Source organism: Monomorium pharaonis, chromosome 8 (assembly GCF_013373865.1).
Source record: "Monomorium pharaonis isolate MP-MQ-018 chromosome 8, ASM1337386v2, whole genome shotgun sequence".
In the NCBI taxonomy this organism is placed as follows: domain Eukaryota; kingdom Metazoa; phylum Arthropoda; class Insecta; order Hymenoptera; family Formicidae; genus Monomorium; species Monomorium pharaonis.
In genome coordinates, this window is record NC_050474.1 from 444278 (window position 1) to 464310 (window position 20033).

The 20033-nt window shown below is 31.0% G+C and overlaps 3 protein-coding genes and 2 long non-coding RNA genes across 8 annotated transcripts; 3 read left to right on the plus strand and 2 right to left on the minus strand.

Moving 5' to 3' along the window:
• The first annotated feature begins 59 nt into the window (after positions 1 to 59).
• On the plus strand, positions 60 to 2866 carry LOC105832494 (chromatin assembly factor 1 subunit B). The gene is made up of 6 exons (XM_028190094.2): positions 60 to 328; positions 466 to 598; positions 717 to 1020; positions 1102 to 1365; positions 1882 to 2109; positions 2183 to 2866. Exons 1-6 carry the CDS (start codon positions 188 to 190, stop codon positions 2727 to 2729), a joined length of 1617 nt encoding a protein of 538 aa, XP_028045895.1. The 5' UTR covers positions 60 to 187; the 3' UTR covers positions 2730 to 2866.
• LOC105832492 (tubulin alpha-2/alpha-4 chain) lies at positions 2183 to 11067 on the plus strand. Of its 3 annotated transcripts, none has more exons than XM_036290505.1 (9): positions 2183 to 2262; positions 7199 to 7421; positions 7697 to 7801; positions 8019 to 8215; positions 8718 to 8810; positions 9108 to 9293; positions 9647 to 9895; positions 9955 to 10118; positions 10772 to 11067. In XM_036290505.1, exons 2-9 carry the CDS (start codon positions 7241 to 7243, stop codon positions 10896 to 10898), a joined length of 1302 nt encoding a protein of 433 aa, XP_036146398.1. In that variant the 5' UTR covers positions 2183 to 2262; positions 7199 to 7240; the 3' UTR covers positions 10899 to 11067. The 3 variants fall into 3 exon arrangements, with proteins under 3 accessions (XP_036146398.1, XP_012528942.1, XP_012528941.1); XM_012673488.3 differs by lacking the exon at positions 2183 to 2262 and adding an exon at positions 2768 to 3222; XM_012673487.3 differs by lacking the exon at positions 2183 to 2262 and adding an exon at positions 6190 to 6668.
• On the minus strand, positions 4077 to 7308 carry LOC114254260. 2 transcript variants are annotated; one of them, XR_003625634.2, is made up of 3 exons: positions 7185 to 7302; positions 6905 to 7015; positions 4077 to 5498 (listed from the first exon to the last, which is right to left on the minus strand). It is a non-coding gene; the product is annotated as an uncharacterized LOC114254260 (long non-coding RNA). The 2 variants fall into 2 exon arrangements; XR_004964239.1 differs by lacking the exon at positions 6905 to 7015 and having other exon boundaries at positions 7185 to 7308.
• Positions 7304 to 11135, minus strand: LOC118646808. The gene is made up of 3 exons (XR_004964238.1): positions 11001 to 11135; positions 9155 to 9307; positions 7304 to 7430 (listed from the first exon to the last, which is right to left on the minus strand). It is a non-coding gene; the product is annotated as an uncharacterized LOC118646808 (long non-coding RNA).
• Positions 11136 to 11445: 310 nt separating this feature from the next.
• On the plus strand, positions 11446 to 19726 carry LOC105832491 (cytosolic carboxypeptidase-like protein 5). Its single transcript, XM_012673486.3, has 10 exons — positions 11446 to 12226; positions 12541 to 12839; positions 12926 to 13264; positions 13347 to 13615; positions 13695 to 13845; positions 14245 to 14341; positions 14421 to 14730; positions 14803 to 15010; positions 15136 to 15294; positions 17749 to 19726. The coding sequence occupies exons 1-10, from the start codon at positions 12112 to 12114 to the stop codon at positions 18469 to 18471; spliced, it is 2670 nt and encodes an 889-aa protein (XP_012528940.1). The 5' UTR covers positions 11446 to 12111; the 3' UTR covers positions 18472 to 19726.
• Positions 19727 to 20033: the final 307 nt, after the last annotated feature.

Below are 20033 nucleotides of genomic sequence, written 5' to 3' on the forward strand. Positions count from 1 at the left end.
CCCAGCCTAACTCGACGCCTAACTCGACCGCGAACCAAAAAACTTTTGGCGCGAACGTGACAACTTTTGAAGGTTAAGTAGAAATGGCGAATCGAATCATCTCTGTTTCGTTTTCATTTACAGTGATTTACAGCACCGCAACACGTGAGTCCACACTTGCGTACACTTGTTGGTCTCGAACGAGAGAATGAAGTGCATCACTCCGGAAATCTCGTGGCATAATCGCGACCCGGTGCTAAGCGTCGATGTACAGAATGGCTTGTATGAAAATTCGAAAGGAGAGACGTTTTGGAGAGTGGCGACCGGAGGAGCGGACTGCCACGTTCTGGTAACGTAATTATATTACTTACTCTGATATTACTATTGGAACTCTATTAATGTCATGAAATAATTGAGAAGTGAGAATTTTTTAAATGTCTTAAGTAATTTAAAGATAGTTAAACCTAAAGAATTGTTTAAATGCAGATTTGGCACTTGACAACAACCAATTGTGGTGGAGCTACTGCAACTTTTGCAGTGGATTTGGATCGTCATCAGAAGGCAGTTAATGTTGTAAGATTTTCACCTTCAAAGGAAATTTTAGCATCAGGAGATGATGGTTGGTAACCAATACTTTATCTATTTTACTATTTATCAGTTCCATTTTGTTGAATAAACCTAGAATAAAATAAACCTAGAATAAATAAAACCTAGAATAAACTTAATATAACATGCAGAGTCAGTCATTATTTTGTGGAAAGTAAAGGAGGGACGAGACTTCTCTCCACCTTTGGATGATAATGAAAATAAAGAACAGTGGACTTCTTGGAAAGTACTGAGGGGCCACATTGAAGATATTTATGATATTAGCTGGTCACCAGACTCCAATTCCTTAATTTCTGGATCTGTTGATAATACTGCTATACTGTGGGATATCCAAAAAGGTCGTAAAACTGCGATATTACAGGATCACAAAGGTTTTGTGCAAGGGGTGTCTTGGGATCCTTGCAATCAATATGTGTGCACTATCAGTACAGACAGGTATATATGATCCATAATTATAAATAATACAAACGATAACATGTCTCCTGAATCTTAATTTTATTAATCAAATATTTTCAGACACTGCCGTTTAATAAATATTGCTACAAAGAAAGTTGTTCAGCGTGTTTATAAATCCAAAATTCCAATGCCACCTGGCAGCACTTTGGCGGGAAAGCTCGTGCGATTGTTTTACGACGACACCTTCAAATCTTTCTTTCGTAGGCTGACTTTCTCGATAGATGGATCCCTGATTTTTGTTCCGTCTGGAATAATTGAGTTGCAAGAAACCACAGAGACTATATCAAATGCAATAATTGTTTTTTCTAGAGAAGATATGAGAGAGTCAGTATATATATATATATATATATATATTGAAGCATTTATTTAGAAAAAAACAATATAATTAAATCTGTAATTATCGTCTCATATATAAGAAAATATAAAATCTTTAAAGAATTTGATAATCTTAAAGAGTCATAACTTGTTTATATGTAGAAATTTCTATAGTTTTATCAAGAAAAATATATCTATTTAGTAATAATTTTCATGAGTTGAAAGTAAAAATTAATTTCACTTGAATAGAAAATAACATCTTCAAATAAAGAATTAGAATTTTTCGATACTACTACTATCAAAACAGATTTATTTTGTGCTTTTTATATAACTTATAATATTGAAAAATAAAAGTTTTTTTTATAGAAATGTAAGATTATTAAACTCTTTAAGGAGATTTTATATTCTTATATATGAAACAGTAATTGATGTTGATTTGATATTAATTTTTTGTATGTTATAATTTTAAACTCCTAACTTTACTTTAAAAGCCACTCTCTTTATAATAATAAACATTTGTTTCAGACCAATAATGATATTTCCTACTTTAAATGAATGTACTATAGCAGTACGCTGTTGCCCTGTATATTTTGAATTACGAAAAGATGGTCCAACTGCATTGGTACCGCTACCCTATAGAATGGTACTTGCTGTTGCAACACAAAGTTCTATATTACTTTACGATACGCAACAGACCTCTCCGATCGGTGTAGTATCACTCATTCATTATGGTAGATTGAATGATCTTTCATGGTACGTGATTATAATAGGCTATATTTTTTATTCGAATTATTTTCGAATCTTAGCATTTTTTTGTCTCTTGTAGGTCTAGCGATGGCCAAATTTTAATCGTGTCTTCGAGCGATGGCTATTGTTCCATAATACATTTTGAAGAAGGCGAATTAGGTAAAATTTATAAAATGAAAGACTCTGTACAAGAGATTGAAATAGTAAAGAAAACATCAAAAAATTTTGGCAAAACTTCAAATTCTATGATCAAAAACAAAGACAATAATCTTGTTTTCGATGTGGATGATTGTGCAATGGACATTGAACTTGTGAAAAGTAACACAAATGACAATGTGGCAAATCATGGATCTGAAGAACTTACTGCACAAAAATCGGACAAGGCCGAGGAAATAAATAATCAAAATATTAGATTAGAAGATAATTTGCAAGTAGATAAGAAATCGGAAGAAGAAACAGAAGATATTCAGTTGGTGTACAATGAAGAAAACAGTACTGATACAAGCAAGACTAGAACTAGAAATACGCCACAAAAATCTGATGTTGCTTCTATTGTATGCAACAAAACCCCTAGAAGAGTAAAATTAATTACTTTATCAAGTCCAAAGGGACTTAAGAAACAGTAGCTTATAAAAAATAAACTTGTAAGATTTACAGTATAGCTTTTAATTATGTAATTTATAATGTATGATATCGGCTAGAGCATAAAACCGATCGTTCATGATAAATATAAGATTAAGAAATATAGATTTATAATTATAAAGAACGGCGAAAAGAATGCATATATTCCTATATAAAATATCTTTAACCTCAGGCTGAATTTGAAGAGATGTATACCTGTACCTTGAACCATTCCTGAGAAAACTCTATATAACGGACAGTGCACTTTGTATGCAAACGCGCACCCGCATATACAATTGTCACGAGTTCTATAGCAATATAAGCTGATTCGCATCGCTTACGAACTCCGGTTCATAGACAGATACCATATATAGCGCTACTATTAAATGGCGAAGCGTAGTGATCGTACTATCCGCGAAGTCAGACAGTGATCGAATCGTGGTACGGTCCGACGCACTGCTTGCTATCGAGTGTAATCAAAATAATCGAAAAAAAATGGTGAGTACTTTATTTCTCTCCACGTTTTTCTATTAATACCAAATAATTTTATTTATCATTTAAAAAGATGTAAATGTAGTGATCTTTCTAAAAGGAATGGTCTCTAATTTAAATTTTATAATTGAAACAGACATTTTGTAAAGAAAATTACGTTCAAAATAATTTCTTTTAAAAAAACATTTATTAAAAAGACATAAAGAATCTTTTGACAATATTAAACTACAATTATACATAATCATATTATTCTTTTATTCTATTATCATGTATATATAATTTAATAATTATATCTGTATAAAATATATTTTTTTATATAAACAAGTTTACATAAGAAAAAAGAATCACATACATTAAAAGTTCACTTTTAACATTTTTCAAACGCAATTCTATACTTGCAATTATAATTTTGTTAAATTATCGCTATTTACTCTTGTTCGTACACACTATTATTAAAATATACAATATCAATGTAATTCCATTATTGATTTGTTACGCAAACGCATACATTTGTAAACATTCTAATAATGGGAATTGTACGTCTTTATACAATAACACTATTCCTAGTAAAGTGTACAGTTTATACACTATACATGTTATAAGATGCACAAAATATATAGCTCGGAAAATATCACGAGTTGTGCACTTTTAAATATTTGTTATCATGCTGAAACTACATTAAAAGTTTTTTCCGAGTAAATTAAATGAACGAATTAAAAATATATTCAAGGAAAGATGATTAAAAGATTAATTTAAAAAGATTATGTAAAAAAATAACGTTCTAAAAATAAAATTCATTTCTATTTTATTAATTATAACATATGCAAATATTAAAAGCAACACTTTTTTAAATCAAAATCTTTTCGTTTAAATCTTTTCTTTACGATTTTCTTAAATGGAATCAAAATACTATGATACACATGAATTTTTTTTAAATATTAAAGAATTGAATATAATAGATATTTAAAGAACTAGATATAAATCTTATCAATATACATAGCTTCTATTTATTTTCTTGTATACTTCAAAACACGCGAAACTTGAGATATCGATCCATGTCATGAATGCATGTCGATCTCTCTCGACAGCATAGTTTTATATTAGTAAAATATTATCTCACTTTACATTTTTAAGTCTTATAATAATCGCTTGTTTAAATCTTTGAATTCTGTTACTCAACAATAAAATGGATATTAAAATAATGAATAGGAATGTGACTCGTGTATTCATTTGCACTTTTTTTAAATTTTGCTATGTTACAACTACATTTTTAAAGGTATCTAAATATTGGCGCATTAAAATATGCTTTTGTGTTATCGAATATTTTCTTTATGAAGGTAGATCGAATAATATTACTAAAATTTCGGTTCTGATAAAAAAATTCTTTTATTACCTCGTAATTCAAATATTACCAATATTTCTAAATTAATATTTCTTGTTTCATATTTTAAATTTATGAAGATTCCTTAAAAATACCTCTTTTCTTTGAATTTCATAAGTTTTCCTCAGAAATTATATGAAGAATCAGAAAGATTCTTAAAATTAAAGAGAAATAAAAATTTTATAATATTTCAAAATTTATATTTATAAAGAATTATAGAATTATACTGTAGACGTACAGCGTTTTCAAAATGTGTTTTAATTAATAAAAAAATCTTAAAAATGCTACATAATTATACACAGTAATTCTGAAAAAATTCTATAAAGAATTTCAAGAACAATTGTGAATGAATGAGTGAATGATAAATTTGTGATTACTTACACCCACATTCACAATGAAATCGTTTCGGTGAATCGTGCAATTGTGTCATATGCGGGTGTGCAGTTTGATATTCGATTAAGCTGCTATGGTTACAGTGTGTCAACCTGTAAAAGATCGATTTTTACCGTACCATGCAGATATAGAGCGTGTAATACTTCCTGACTTACGGATACACATGGACAGCGTATCGTCTCTTGTGCGATAATACGTATCGTGCGAGAGATGGTACGCATAAGTCAGAAAGTAGGTCAGTTATAGGCATATTAATATAGATACTCACTTTTGAGGCATGATTAAATCATGAAGGTTACATCAGGTCAAGGTGGCATTTTTCTACCATTCTTGTTGACATTGATAAAGACACTGCTTTAGTCGACGACGTCTGAGTCGCCGGTAATCATCCCTTGTTAAGAATATCTCGTTTCTTGTTCCGTCAACCTCGTAAGGCTCGTTCGACAGATCTTACTTAATCATGTGTGCGATCAATTAGAAACTTATATTATTTGTGATGGGCATCTCACTGTGAAACATGTGGGAGTGATATTCACATATAGTTTTATAAAAAAAGATTTATTAAAAAAATTTTTTTAATTAACAACTTAAGAATTAAAAAAATAGATAGAAATAAATATAAATAAAACAGACTTGATCTCAATTGAGAGCTAAATAAAAAGTTTATTTCCAAGAAGTTTGTCAGTTTGTACAACAAATTTTTATAAGCTCTATATAAGACTAATTGTTATCAATATTTTATTTCATTATTTTATATTTACTAATTTAATCACTAAATAAAAATAATTGAAAAATATCATAAATATCAATTTTTATATGATAAACTTGATTGGTTTTAAGCAAATAAGCTTGTGGGTTTATTCTAACGCAACGTTTATCCTAAAGTTTCACGCTTGAAATAACCTTTCTGTTGTGAAATTAATGAGCGGGATTTAAAGAAAAATATTGCAGAAATAAAAAATCTATTATAAGAATTAATTAATTTTGTATTATCAATCTTCTTAGCTATTAAGATCTGTTATATTTATATATAAATGTTTTAAGTAAATTTAATATTATCAGTAAACTGATTATAGGACATTTAATTATATCGAGTGAATCTAAAACTTTTAAGAATTGTTCATATAATTTTTCATTTATAATTTTTATATTTATAAATTTATAATTTTCTAGTTTGAATACTTTGAACCATTAAAATGTAATATCCATCTTTTTTAAATAGAGATTTTTATGTAATAAATGTGAAATAATAAAAGTATCAATTAATATACAGCTTTTCAATGTATTAAATCTTCATTAAAATTCTCTTTTGTAAATATTATGACATTTTTTTAATTATGTCATTGTTACAGCAAATAAGCAATTTGTGAAATCTGAAATATTCTAAGATTTCTTATTTTATAATTTTCGAAAAAAGAACTGAAGAAGCTAAATGTATGTATTTCTTTAGAAATCTTCATAAAATTAAAGTACAAAAAAGTCTTAATATTATAAGATATAAAAATTTTAACTCAAGAGAACAGTTAATAAAATCAGTCAGTGTGAACTAAACACTTTCTTCGTGTTGATATTGCTATATATTTTATAATTTATACAATAAAACTTGTGAGTGTGTGGGTTGGTGATTATTTTGTGTTCAGTTAGTTAACGCATGAAAACTTTAAGGATGGCAAAAAAGGTAACTAATATAACAAAATATAAACGCTGATATTTAACGATATTTAACATTTAAGGATCTGCTCATGTTATATTGCCTTTGAAACCGTAAACGTGGTAAAAATGGTTGTTGTGAATTTTTTTACGATGCTCAAGGTGGTAATAATACTTAAGCGCGTGTAGTGTGATATAGTAAGCATGACAATTTATGCGACATAATGGCTTTGTCCTTAATATACTTATAATATCGATGTTTACCTGCGGTATGTAATGACGTCAAACTAGTTTCTCTATTGTAATACATATAAAATCAAAGAAATAATTATTATATATCATTTATTTTATTTCTTTTTGTGCACCACTATTTGTCTAGAAAAGACAATAAAAGAATTTCAATGAAATTACAAAGAAAAATTATTTTTCTGATAACTTTTCATTATTCTAAGTAATTTTGTTTGGACTTTTTCTACTTGAATTGAATTCATTTTTATTGTGTGTGTATATTTATAAGACATTATACAATATTGCAAATATTTACCTCCTTGTTCACAGCGGGAATGCATATCCATTCATATAGGGCAAGCGGGCGTGCAAATGGGAAATGCTTGCTGGGAGCTTTATTGTCTGGAACACGGTATCCATCCAGATGGGCAGATGCCAGCAGATGTTACTATAGGCTCCGGAGATGATTCCTTTAATGCGTTCTTCTCAGAAACGGGTTCAGGAAAGCATGTCCCACGAGCAGTTTTGATCGATCTTGAGCCAACAGTAGTAGGCAAGTGCCCTAAAAAATAATTATAGATTTTTTTTAGCAATTATAATTGTGAATATGTAAAAATTGTTTAAAGAAATTATTGTACCTTGTGATATAAACTTTTATAACTTTAGATTGGTAGGTTAATCTTAATTAACTCAATAGAAAATTAATTTATTTGATCCTTAAAAATTTTCGATCGTTTGTACATTTTTTAATACGTGTATTGCACATTAAAAATTAATATTCGTAAAGTGCAGATAATATAACGAATTATATAATTTTCAATACTTTAGACGAGGTGCGTACGGGCACTTACAGGCAATTATTCCATCCGGAACAAATGATTACCGGGAAGGAGGATGCAGCTAATAATTATGCCAGGGGTCATTATACAATAGGTAATTTAGTAATTTAAAAAATCATGGTCGATACAAAACAATAAGATTTTATTAAAATCAATAGTCAATTAGCTTAGAAAAATAATCAAAGAAAGAAAGGAAGAATACTTTTAAATCGATAAAACATTTTAATGAATTTTGCTCCATTTTAAAGAATTATTAATATACATTCAATTTTTATAGTCTTGCATTATTAATAAAATTCGCAATTTATTAGGAAAGGAGATCATAGATCTCACTTTGGACAGAATACGCAGATTGACGGAGCAATGCAAAGGTCTACAAGGCTTTTTAATCTTCCATTCGTTTGGCGGTGGTACAGGCTCCGGATTCTCAAGTCTGCTTATGGAACAACTGTCCGCCGATTATCCAAAGAAAAGTAAACTGACCTTTAGTATTTACCCAGCGCCACAGGTAATATTGTTTTTGCGATCTTATTTCAGATTATTTAAAATTTTGTTCAAGAATTTCAATCTCTGGAAGAATTCAAATATAGACCGATGTATACAAATAATTTGTATATATCGGTCTATATTTATCAATATACGGGCTCATTTAATCCTCTAAAGTTCAATCTAATAAACCGTTAATTATAAATTCTACTGCTTTGCCATTAAAACAAACTCTTAATATTTATTCTTTTTTATATGAGTTACATTATTATATAACTCCTTGAAATTAATTAGTGCCTTCTATTCAATATTAATTATATTGAAGGAATAATTAAATTAGAGGATAATAAATTAAATTATAAATGTTTACATCCACCGTCAGTGACTATATTACAAATTTTGACGCTCCGGATAATTAATTCTATTTAATAGATGACCTAGTTTTCCAGAGAGCTACGAAATTATTGATCTGTTTAATTATCTAATTATTCTGTTCGTTACAAAAGCATTTAAATTTTTCATAGGTATCGACTGCAGTTGTGGAACCCTACAACGCAATTCTGTATACTCATCCGACATTAGAGCATAGCGAAGTGGCTTTCATTGTAGATAACCAGGTCCGTACTTTTGCGTTAATGTCGACGTAAAACCGACGATATTAAATATTACATCTGTAAAACTTACGTCGTCTGAATCTCATAAACGCTTTTATAACTCAGTTACTGACAAATCGATTGCGAAATAACGGCAATTTCTCTCAGAAATAGGTTCTATCAACCAGAAAGTTTGCGTGTTTTTACCTAGCATTTTATATATTTAAAATCAAGTTTATTAAGGCAATATATTCTATATGCGCTATTCTACATGGAGCGATAACAGCCAGGTCTGTCATTATAATTGCATGTTACCCATAGGCCATTTATGAGCTATGCAGAAGAAACTTAAATATCGATCGACCGACCTATACGAATCTGAATCGGCTGATTGGACAAATAGTCTCATCCATCACCGCCAGTTTACGATTCGATGGAGCCCTGAATGTCGACCTCACTGAATTCCAAACGAATTTAGTGCCTTATCCACGTATCCACTTTCCGCTCGTAAGCGTCTTTCACTAAAATTTACAAATTTAATGTTTATAACAGCAATCGAATAGACAATCGTTCAATCAATCTTCAAATATAATTGTAAAGTCATTACACTAGTCAATGAACAAATAACATATTGGACCAGTCAAGAAACAAATAAAAAAAACCAACTTCATTACATTTTGTTTTTAAATCTGTATAAAATTTAAATTTAAGATATATCAATTAATTTGCAATTTATTATTTTTAAATCTTACTATTATTTAATATTTTTTAACAGTTATTTATTGATGATTGTTCAGCGACTTACTTACAATTATCTTATCTTAATTATATTATAAGTATTATGTTTTATTATCACACAGGCCACATATGCTCCTGTTTTGTCAGCGGAGAAGGCTGGGCACGAGTTAGTGACGGTCGCGGAGATAACGAGCTCCTGCTTTGAACCAAATCACCAAATGGTGAACTGCGATCCGCGCATAGGAAAATACATGGCGGTATGTTTGCTGTACAGAGGCGACGTGGTACCAAAGGATGTAAATGCGGCAATCGCGATGATAAAACGGCAGAAGCACGTGCAATTCGTTGAATGGTGCCCGACAGGATTCAAGGTGCGATTATAATCAAAGAAATTAAAAAATAGAGAAATTATAAATTAACAAATTAACAGGTGGGAATAAATTATCAACCACCCACTGTCGTACCGGGTGGAGATCTTGCGCGCGTGGAAAGAGCGGTATGCTGTCTCTGCAACACGACGGCGATCGTAGACGCCTGGGCTCGACTTGATCACAAGTTCGATCTCATGTACGCCAAACGAGCTTTTGTACATTGGTAAGAAGTGCGAATTGAACATAAATAATGCCGTTTGCTTTTATGTTGAGTGTTATATCATAATGTTCTAGTTTAGACTGTAAAAACAGTCCCTTTTAAAGTGATTGCAATGAAAGATACCTGCAGGATCCAATTTGTTCATTCGCTCACATTAAATCATCGTGCAAATTTAAGGGGATCTTGGAATGACAGAGTTATCGATATTTTTTTGCGAACGTGGATCTTCAAATTGGAATAACAAAATGCAAAATCCTTTTACACGATTAAAGTATGCATAAAAATGAAAGGGGGCGACATACGATTTGTTCTGATAAATTAAAAAAAAATTGTTATTTATTAGTCACCTAATAACAATATTTGCTTTATATGAAAAATCTACAGTTTATATGTATAAAATGATCCCATTGCCCCCTGGAGAAAGCTTTCAGGAACAATATCATGCAATTAGAAATAAGATTAGAAGCTTAGAAAAAAAGATTCGCATTCCGCAAATTGGAAAATGAGAAAACGAAAACTTAGATTATATACGCATAAAAAGTCGATAAGTCATTAATGATGTGCATGAATGACTATACATTATCGACCTAGATCAAATTTCAAAGGCACTCCAGGATCCCCTTAATCATTGGAATGCGATGTATTAAACTTTGCAGGTTCGTCGGGGAAGGCATGGAAGAGGGTGAATTCTCAGAAGCTCGGGAAGATCTGGCCGCCTTGGAGCTCGATTATCGCGAGGTACAGGAAGACGCTGTTAACACCGAGGAAGAAGAGGAATACTAAACTGTATTGAACTCCGTCGCTATAACAATCAATGCTAATACATGTCGTAATACGTTCTATTGTTATATTAAGCCTCAAAATCTTTGATTTATTATGTATTACCTATCGCCATCGGTGGTATCTCTATAGACGGATTGTGTCTGTATAAATAAATTATTTATACATTCTAGTCGATGTGCATCTCTTTGTAGTACATCCATTTTCATCTCGTGCAATCTCGCGCATTGTAAGCAAATTGCAAAACGTAGGGAATTTTTCAGCAAATGACGCGTATTTTCTAGTTTGATATTCAGTGAGAGGTAAGGACAGACTGATGTCGATTTGTGTCTTGCAGGAAAACTCATTGTTGATAATACATATACATATAAGTATTAAAGACTCGAACCCCTTTCAATTAGCGGAGATTCAAACCTCACTTAGCAGAGATTCAAACTCCATTTAGTAGAGACTCGATCGATGATACCACAAAACTGTATCGATAATGTCATCGTTCTCAATTATCTCCGGGCCTATTTGACAGTCATGAAAATTTACCGCATGCCGTACGCAGGTGAGAAATCAAAATGATTCGACTAGCCGAATCCGAGTGAATTATCGAACATTGTAAAAATCTCACCTTCACGTCCGAGCTGTTGAATTTGTCTGTGGATCTAAAATCTAACTGATTCACGTCAGAATAAAGGATTGAAAAGATCGATAGGCAAGACATCGCGATCGCACCAGTGCTCAGTACGGTGAGCTGTAGCTACGTCAAAGCTATTATTTATTTGTTTAATCATGACGGAGTGATTCTGGTGATCAGAAAAATAAGCTATGTTTTTTTTAACGTCGCCCAAGAATAAGTGAGCTTGTTGTCACCTTCAGCTGCGTATCGTATTGAGGTCTCGCGCACGTGTATGTGTGTGTGTGTGTGTGCGTACGTGCGTGCGTGCGTGCGAGCGGCGTAAATAAAGATCATATGATCGTTCGAGAGTCATCAAATCAGGCTGATTCGTTCCAATTCGTTCAGCGGAAAACAGCGGGAATAGCGGGATGTCATCTACGACGAACGAATGCTATCTGTGTGCCTAAGAAAGTGCAGCGCGTGTCCCGCTTTACGTTTCCACGAGCGGCGTATGCGGGCGTACGACGACACTACATGAATGAGCAACTTGTCTTTGTGTCATCTGTCTCGCGTCCTTCAATTCCGCGGCGGACGTAACTCTGACGCGTCATGGCGAACACAGACGAGAACATCACCTGCGGTGGCTTCGTGTTTTTCAATAACTTTGATTCGGCTAATTTGGCCAAGGTAGAACCAGTGTGGATACCGGACACTTTTGAGAAAGGTAACACAGTGGCTCGATGAAGGGATGTCTTACGAATCTAGATTGATCTTACGTATGCATGTATTTACATAAGTACTAATTTAAGTTTAGTACAATTTTTGTCATTAAAATTGTCATTAAAATTTGGTTGCTTAAGAAAATTAACATTTGCTACAAATTTTGTTTTTTTAACTCATTAATTAAAAATTAATTGGTTTTGTCTTTTTGAATCTAATCATATGTGACAAAAACATATCACAATGAGATATATATAATGAGCCAACATGGTTCTTATGTAACGATACAATACAATACCAGGTTTTTACTATTTTTAGATGTCTATGAAAGCGAAGGTAAATCGACCAATACTTTGAATAGCAAAGGCATGTTGGATTCAGTGTATGAATTCAATTTATGGACCAAGCATGATTGCCATGGCACGCAATTCCAAAGCAGTCTCAGAACTTGGTTTTATTTTGGTGTCCAATCCAATCGTCCAAGCGTCTTGGTCAAATTTAACATAGTCAATTTAAACAAGCAAGTCAAAATGTTTAGTCAAGGGATGTGTCCAGTCTATAGGATTGTGCCAGGCCATTTGCACTGGGAACGGATTCGCGAGAAACCTACATACACTGTAATTGTGTAGTATATAAGAATACCTATATCAATGTATGTGATAATTATGTGATAGATTGTACAGCATACTATTTAATGTTACAGCTCGATCAGAGAGGGACCGATTTTACTTTATCGTTTCTCTATTCCACTCCAGACAATTCAAAAGCTACTACTTACTTTGCCTTTACCTATCCATTCTCATATACAGATTTACAAAATTATTTGAGAAGGATTGATGTGAGAATGGAAAAGAGGAGTATAACATCTGCAGATGACATCTATTATCATAGAGAATGTGCAATAAAATCTTTGGAGGATCGTAGATTAGATATATTAACAATAAGCTCCTATCATAACATATCAATGGAGAGAGAAGAGAGACTAAATAACATGTTTCCTGAAAAAAGTGAGGAACGGCCTTTTAAATTTCGCGACAAGAAGGTATCGTTTTGTTCATGTTATAATCTGAATTTTTATTTTCCAAAGAGAAATCTATATATGTGCTTACTATGAATGTATTTAGATAATTTTTATTAGCGCCAGAGTCCACCCAGGTGAAACACCATCCAGCTTTGTTCTGAATGGTTTCCTCAATTTATTACTAAATCGGGAAGATCAAATTGCTATAAATTTACGTCGCCTCTATGTGTTCAAATTGATACCGATGCTCAACCCGGATGGTGTTGCCAAAGGTCATTATCGAATGGACACTAAAGGAATAAATTTGAATAGAGTTTACTTGAACCCTTCTAAAGATTATCCTACGATATATGCCGCAAGAAGCTTAATAAAGTAAGAATCTTTATTTTTAATTAAATACTTTGATGCTTTGTAAAGTTGTAAAGTCAAATCCTACTTGCTTTTCTTGTAGATATTATCATGATTCTTATCAACTATCGAGCGAACTAACTGACGATCTATCGAATATACATTTAGAAATTATGGACAATGTAAGCACTATAAATTCGACTACTTCAATAGAAAACGCTGTACGTGACACAACCACAAGACTGTTGCAACAAGTATGACAAAAACACACAGAATTTTTTTTCTTTAATAACGTTGTTTTATAGTATGAATAAGATTACAAACAGTTAAGAAATAAATATTAATCCTTCGCAGACTCCATACGAATTTTTTGATTTTGCCTTAAATTTGAATTTGTATTAAAAAATTAGTAAAAGAGTTGAAGTATATAATTACAATCATACATGTTGAATTGAATGTTGTATTCCCAAATGTAGAAAAAATATATCAAAATTTTTAGATTTTTACAGCCTAAAAAATAATCTTTAGTATAGTTTTTAGACGGTTTGACAAAATGATGAAATTCAAGATAATCTCTATGGAGGATTAGTAGTATATTTCACATTACATGAAGCTGTGATAGTATTCTTCTAACTTATTGTTTTTTTGGATAGGTAACATTTATGTCATTAGACGAAAAGAGTAAATGTACTCTGGATACTAATAAAAAACATTTATTGACATTGGACCATCTAGACAGTGTAGCTATAGGTACTGATATTTACTTTATATAGTAAAACTGCAATAATATATGTAATTTTTATTTGTTAATTTGCTTTTGTGTGTATAGGTGAAAGCGAAAGTTTATCTAAAGAAAGTGCTAAAAATGATTTTATCACGGAAATTAAGACAAGTGACAAGCTAATTTATACAGACATTGATGTCAATGGGATAGCAAAATCCTCGGAGAGTTCTGGGTTGTATATGTATATTGATCTTCATGGTCATGCTTCAAAAAAAGGTGTTTTCATGTATGGAAATCACTTTACTGATCCAGAAGATACTATCACGTGCATGTTGCTACCTAAGTTGATGTCTATCAACAATCCACACTTTCATTTCACGTCATGTAATTTTGCGGAACGAAATATGTACATCATGTAAGTATGTCTGTTTTCAAAAATTATATAATTTTGTATTATTGGGCTGTTAAATACTGTACGCTTTTGTAGAGACAAACGAGACGGTATGTCCAGAGAAGGTTCAGGACGCGTAGCAGTGTATAAGATGACTGGTCTAATACGTAGTTACACTCTGGAATGTAATTATAATTCTGGTCGTTTGGTGAATATGATACCCGCTAGAATTCGCGATGGGGTGAATAAAACTACGAACCGTAGGTTTATTCCTCCAAAATATACGCCGGCAGTATTTGAGGCGGTAAATATATTTTGGTTACGTTTTTTATTCAATTATACATATGTTTAGCAATACGCTACTAAAACATATATATATATATATATATATATATATATATATATATATATATCATTGATAATATGAAGGTTGGAGCAGCATTAGGTCCTTCCATTCTCGATCTCACTGGGAACAATCCTAACAGCCGATTGCCAAATAGCCAATATCGTTCTTTAAAAGGAGTAAAATCTCATTTGAAACTAACATATGTGAGCAGTCTTTCTGCGCCCAGCAAGTCAATGCGTAAGGTAAATTTCGATATAAATAATGAAAGTGACATTTGTAATGCTGACATAAGGCAGTGTTTAATATCATAATCATCTACTTTGTTCCGCGACTAATTTTATATGCTCTTTAGTATTAACACTGCAACCCATTAGTGCCTAATCCAACATAAATTCATGTGTACATAACTCGAAAAGTGGGAGAGAGATTTTGTGTGTTTACAAATTGCATTTGTGTGAATATCTCAATTATATTAAAATTTTAGAATTTATATTGGAAATAATTTAGTTTTTTATAAAATAATAATTGAAATATTTTATGATTAATGATATTATAATATCTATATATTATGTTATATAAGAATTATTCTATATATATTGTAAACTCTTTAACATAATTTTTAATGGATCTTCCATATACAACTTATATATTTAATTATATACAGACAAGACAATAATATTTTATATATATGTACTTCAAATTTATACATCAAGATGTTCTCAATTATATGTTACAGAAAAAATGTAAAATTTTAATGTTTATATATGTATATAATTTGACTTATATATATACTATTTTTATTTCTATTATATAAAGGATTTGCTTAACGTTTATATACAGTATATATAAACCATGCACGCTAATTTTTTTATAACAATTTTTATAACAATTTTTAAATTTGTTATATATTAAAGAAACAAAGATCCTACAACTACATAAAATGCGCAAGGTATTTGTACTGCAAATGTCTTACATATTATTGATTTATTTTATATTGTGATTAACTCAGTGTTCATTAATTATACACATTAACGCTTTATATTGATATTTAGTAATACATGTTTATAAATAATTAATTCCTTTACATTATATTTTTTATTAATAAAGTACGCAAGTGCACTTACGCTTACATAATATAATTCATGCAACATCTTTTTAAAAGATGCAAAATGTTGATATTGCAGATGACTGTGGCAGCGTTTGTTTTGGCATTCATAATGCTTTAAGCAGCATTTTATTTTTGTTGTTTATAATTATTAAACAAGGACAATTAATGCTTACAAACGCTATGAACGTCAAAGCCAACACAGCTCGTATGTGTATATATATATATATATATATATACATATATATATATGTATATATACATATATATATATATATATATATATATATATATATATAATTAATGATATTCATTTCTTTAGCGAAGAGCACGATATTGAGATATATGTGGTTAAGCCGTTATATCTCTGGATAATGGGATTGTTGAAGTGAGATATGGAACAGTTTGTTAATTCAAACTTAAACGTTATTTTTTAACAATATATTATATATTACAAATTTACAAAATTGCTTAAATTACAAATTATTGGAAGTATATGACTGTTATTTTTCAGTATAATTCTAATAATATACTTATATCGAATAATAATGTAAACATGTAAACTTATTGATAATGGGGCTTGTTATAAAGGATATGTAATATGTGTATATCCTTAATTTCATGAAGCAAGTAGATATTCACGAAATTAAATAATGAATTTAAATTTTGGCAACAAACTTGAACAAATCACTTTCCAAAGTTTAGCTTATATTACATAGAAGTTTCATGATGTATTGCACACGCACTTGCATATCCAGCTGTACTAATAAATGTTACAATTTTTTAGTGGCTATTTATTTATCTTATATTAATTTGACATCCTGGATATCCTGACCAATCGATCCTGACGATCATGAGATATAATTTAGCATGAATTATGCATTTGCAAGCAAATAAGATTGGTAGTGAAATGTAACGTATGCTAGAATACAAGGAAAATTGACTCCACATTGGAAATTATTGTCCGCAAATTTTGGAGTGCCAGCAAAATATATAAATGATGAATCGTCTACATTAACACTATATTTAAAATCTCCACAGCATTTTGGCACACGTTATATCAACGAATATTCTCATTTGCTTAATATCGGTTTTACAGAACTGTGATTAATTCTTTTCTTTGACATATACTTGTATTATCGACACGATGGCTTTAATTGCGTTAGACAATTTGCTACTTTTGTTTTATAATTTATTTTATACTTTTCTCTGAAGATTTTATATAGATGCACTTCATCTTTTTAAAAGTGTATTACACGTGTTACATTATATTCAATGCACCTAGCCACAAAGGGGTAAGTCATTATTTGCGTAATTAATAATTGTTATATATAATTACCGTTTAAACAATCGCAGTCATATATAATAGCAACAATAATCTAATAAAATTAATCTCTCTCTCTCTCTCTCTCTTTCTCTCTCATTCATACATACGCGCGCGCGCGCGCACACACACACACACACACACACACACACACACACGTTTTACTCTTACGTTATTACTTTTGTACTATCGCGAGTAGTACGTTATTACTTTTGTGATCTGTTGTATTTCCAAATCCACAATTTACAATACATTTGTTATTTGCAGAGTAACGAAGGCGATGTTGCACAGAATAGTATCCTGAAGGAATTAGAGACAAGATTAAACGACACGGTGACGGGGGCAAAGAATGCTATAAAAAACGAGGGTAACTTGATAAAGAAGTGCATCTTTCGCCGCGGCGCCTCTTTTTATACGGCGATGAAGAGGATAAAAAGCGGTAAAAAACCTCGGCAGCCGCTCACGCGTCGCGCGCTGAAGAATTGTGCCGGCAACGAGAACAGCGCGATAATCTGTGCGATCAAGTCTGATATAGAGATGAAACCGTTTTCAACGAAGACGATTGATTGTTACGAATCTAAGGGATCTAATGCAGGAGCAACAGCCAACGGTGGCATTGAGCCGCGTTTAAGCGCGAATAAGAAGCCAACAGTAGCAAATAGTTCGGCGAGAACGCGTGTTTCCTCCGAAGAAACAGCGGCGGTAAGGCACGGCGCGAAAAGATTGAAAATTGTGTCGTTCATGAGGATGTCTAAGCCTCGTTCCGAAGTTGGAGAATGCTCGTCCTGCGCTGCGGAGGAGACCACCGCGAAAGTATTCTCGAATGTACCACGTATTTGCGATAAGCAGAGCGTTAAGAGAGCGTGCGACAGAGCCAGAATTACTGGATACGTAAAACCGAGCGAATCTTTCAGACTGAAAAAAATTAATAAGACTGCCGTTAAGGAAAATCCTGTACATGACGAAAGCACAAAGCAAAATCCTAAATGAGCTCAGCTAGAATATTAAAGATGAGTTACTGATTCAACAGAAATCAATGTCATTATTGACTTTCTGTATCTCTTTTCAAAGAGATATTTTGTATACGTATTATATGCAGGTTGTCTAATGAATTATGATATGAATCGATGAGTTAAGATAAATAAAAGTAAACAAAAAAATTGTATGGCAAATTTGACATCCTGCGTATAATATGTGAAATATTAAATTTCCTATTTGCATTATTTTGTGATATACAACATGATGTGATATTGACTATGTATTCTATTGTATACATTAGTTCTGATTTTTTGCAAAGTGATATATACATTGCCTCTGACCGAGAGGCAAGAAACTTAAGTCATAAAGAAATGTATATGTTATATTACTATATATATATATATTATTTATTGGATGCATATTGATAAAATATCAATTTTCAATTAGTTATCGATATTTATCATTTATATACGTAGAACGACACTATTTTTATTTTTAAAATAGAAATGAGTTTATTTTTGAAACTTGCGTTTGCTTAAAAAAATATGTTTTTAGCTAAAATTGTTGTACTTAGTCATTGTTATTCCGAGAAAAGAAACTGTATCAATGGCAAAATTACGCGACTGTGAGATTGCTTTTCATAAATTTACAAAATATATTTCTGTTTAGACGTTTTCTCGAATAATATAAGTTTCGAAGATAACTGCATATGTCCATTTTATTAATGTATGCTGACAAAAAAGTTGTTAACTTGATTAAATTTCTTCAAATATTTATATTTATATATTTAACTTGGTATTGGTATTGGTATTGGTAATGTATTATGACTGAAGAGGACTAAGTATAGTCGAAACGTTTCTTTAACACAGTGTTATTAGTCGCGTTTATAATTATATAATGTTTATCTAATTAATTATAATGTATTAAGAAAATTTGTCTTGACTCGATACATTGACCTGTTTATCATATTATATTTAACTTGACTATATACATGAAAACTAGAAGTGAAGAAATTTTGTCAACTTTTATTTTCTTAATGTAGATTAACTTTAATAAGTCTCGATTTAAAGAATAATTTAAATTAAGATTAAAGTTTATCTACATTGCTAGAAATGGACAATAAATTGTTCTGTAGTTTAGTTATTTGAATATATGCTGTTACGTTTTTTGTGTCCCATCTTATAATGTTCCACATACATATAGAAGTAGCTGTTATTTATGGGCAAAAAATTTGTTGGAGAAATAAAAAATAATATATACACACCAAGATAAATTTGCACTTTATTCTGAGGATATATTTTTATAATTTATAAAAATAATATTATATAGAATCTTTATTTATGACGAACTATTGATAAAAGTAACTGATAGTGAAAGATTGCCCAAATCAAAAAGGAAGGACATTTTATTGGAAAGAGATCCCGGAAATATTATTGCAATTTTCTAAACATTTAACGATTTTATCGAATCATTATCTCGCCAAATATTGAATATTGAATTTTGAAAATTCTAATTCTAATTATTTCCGAAAGCAATCGATTTGAATCGACCGCTCCAGTCCAATCCGCGCTCGG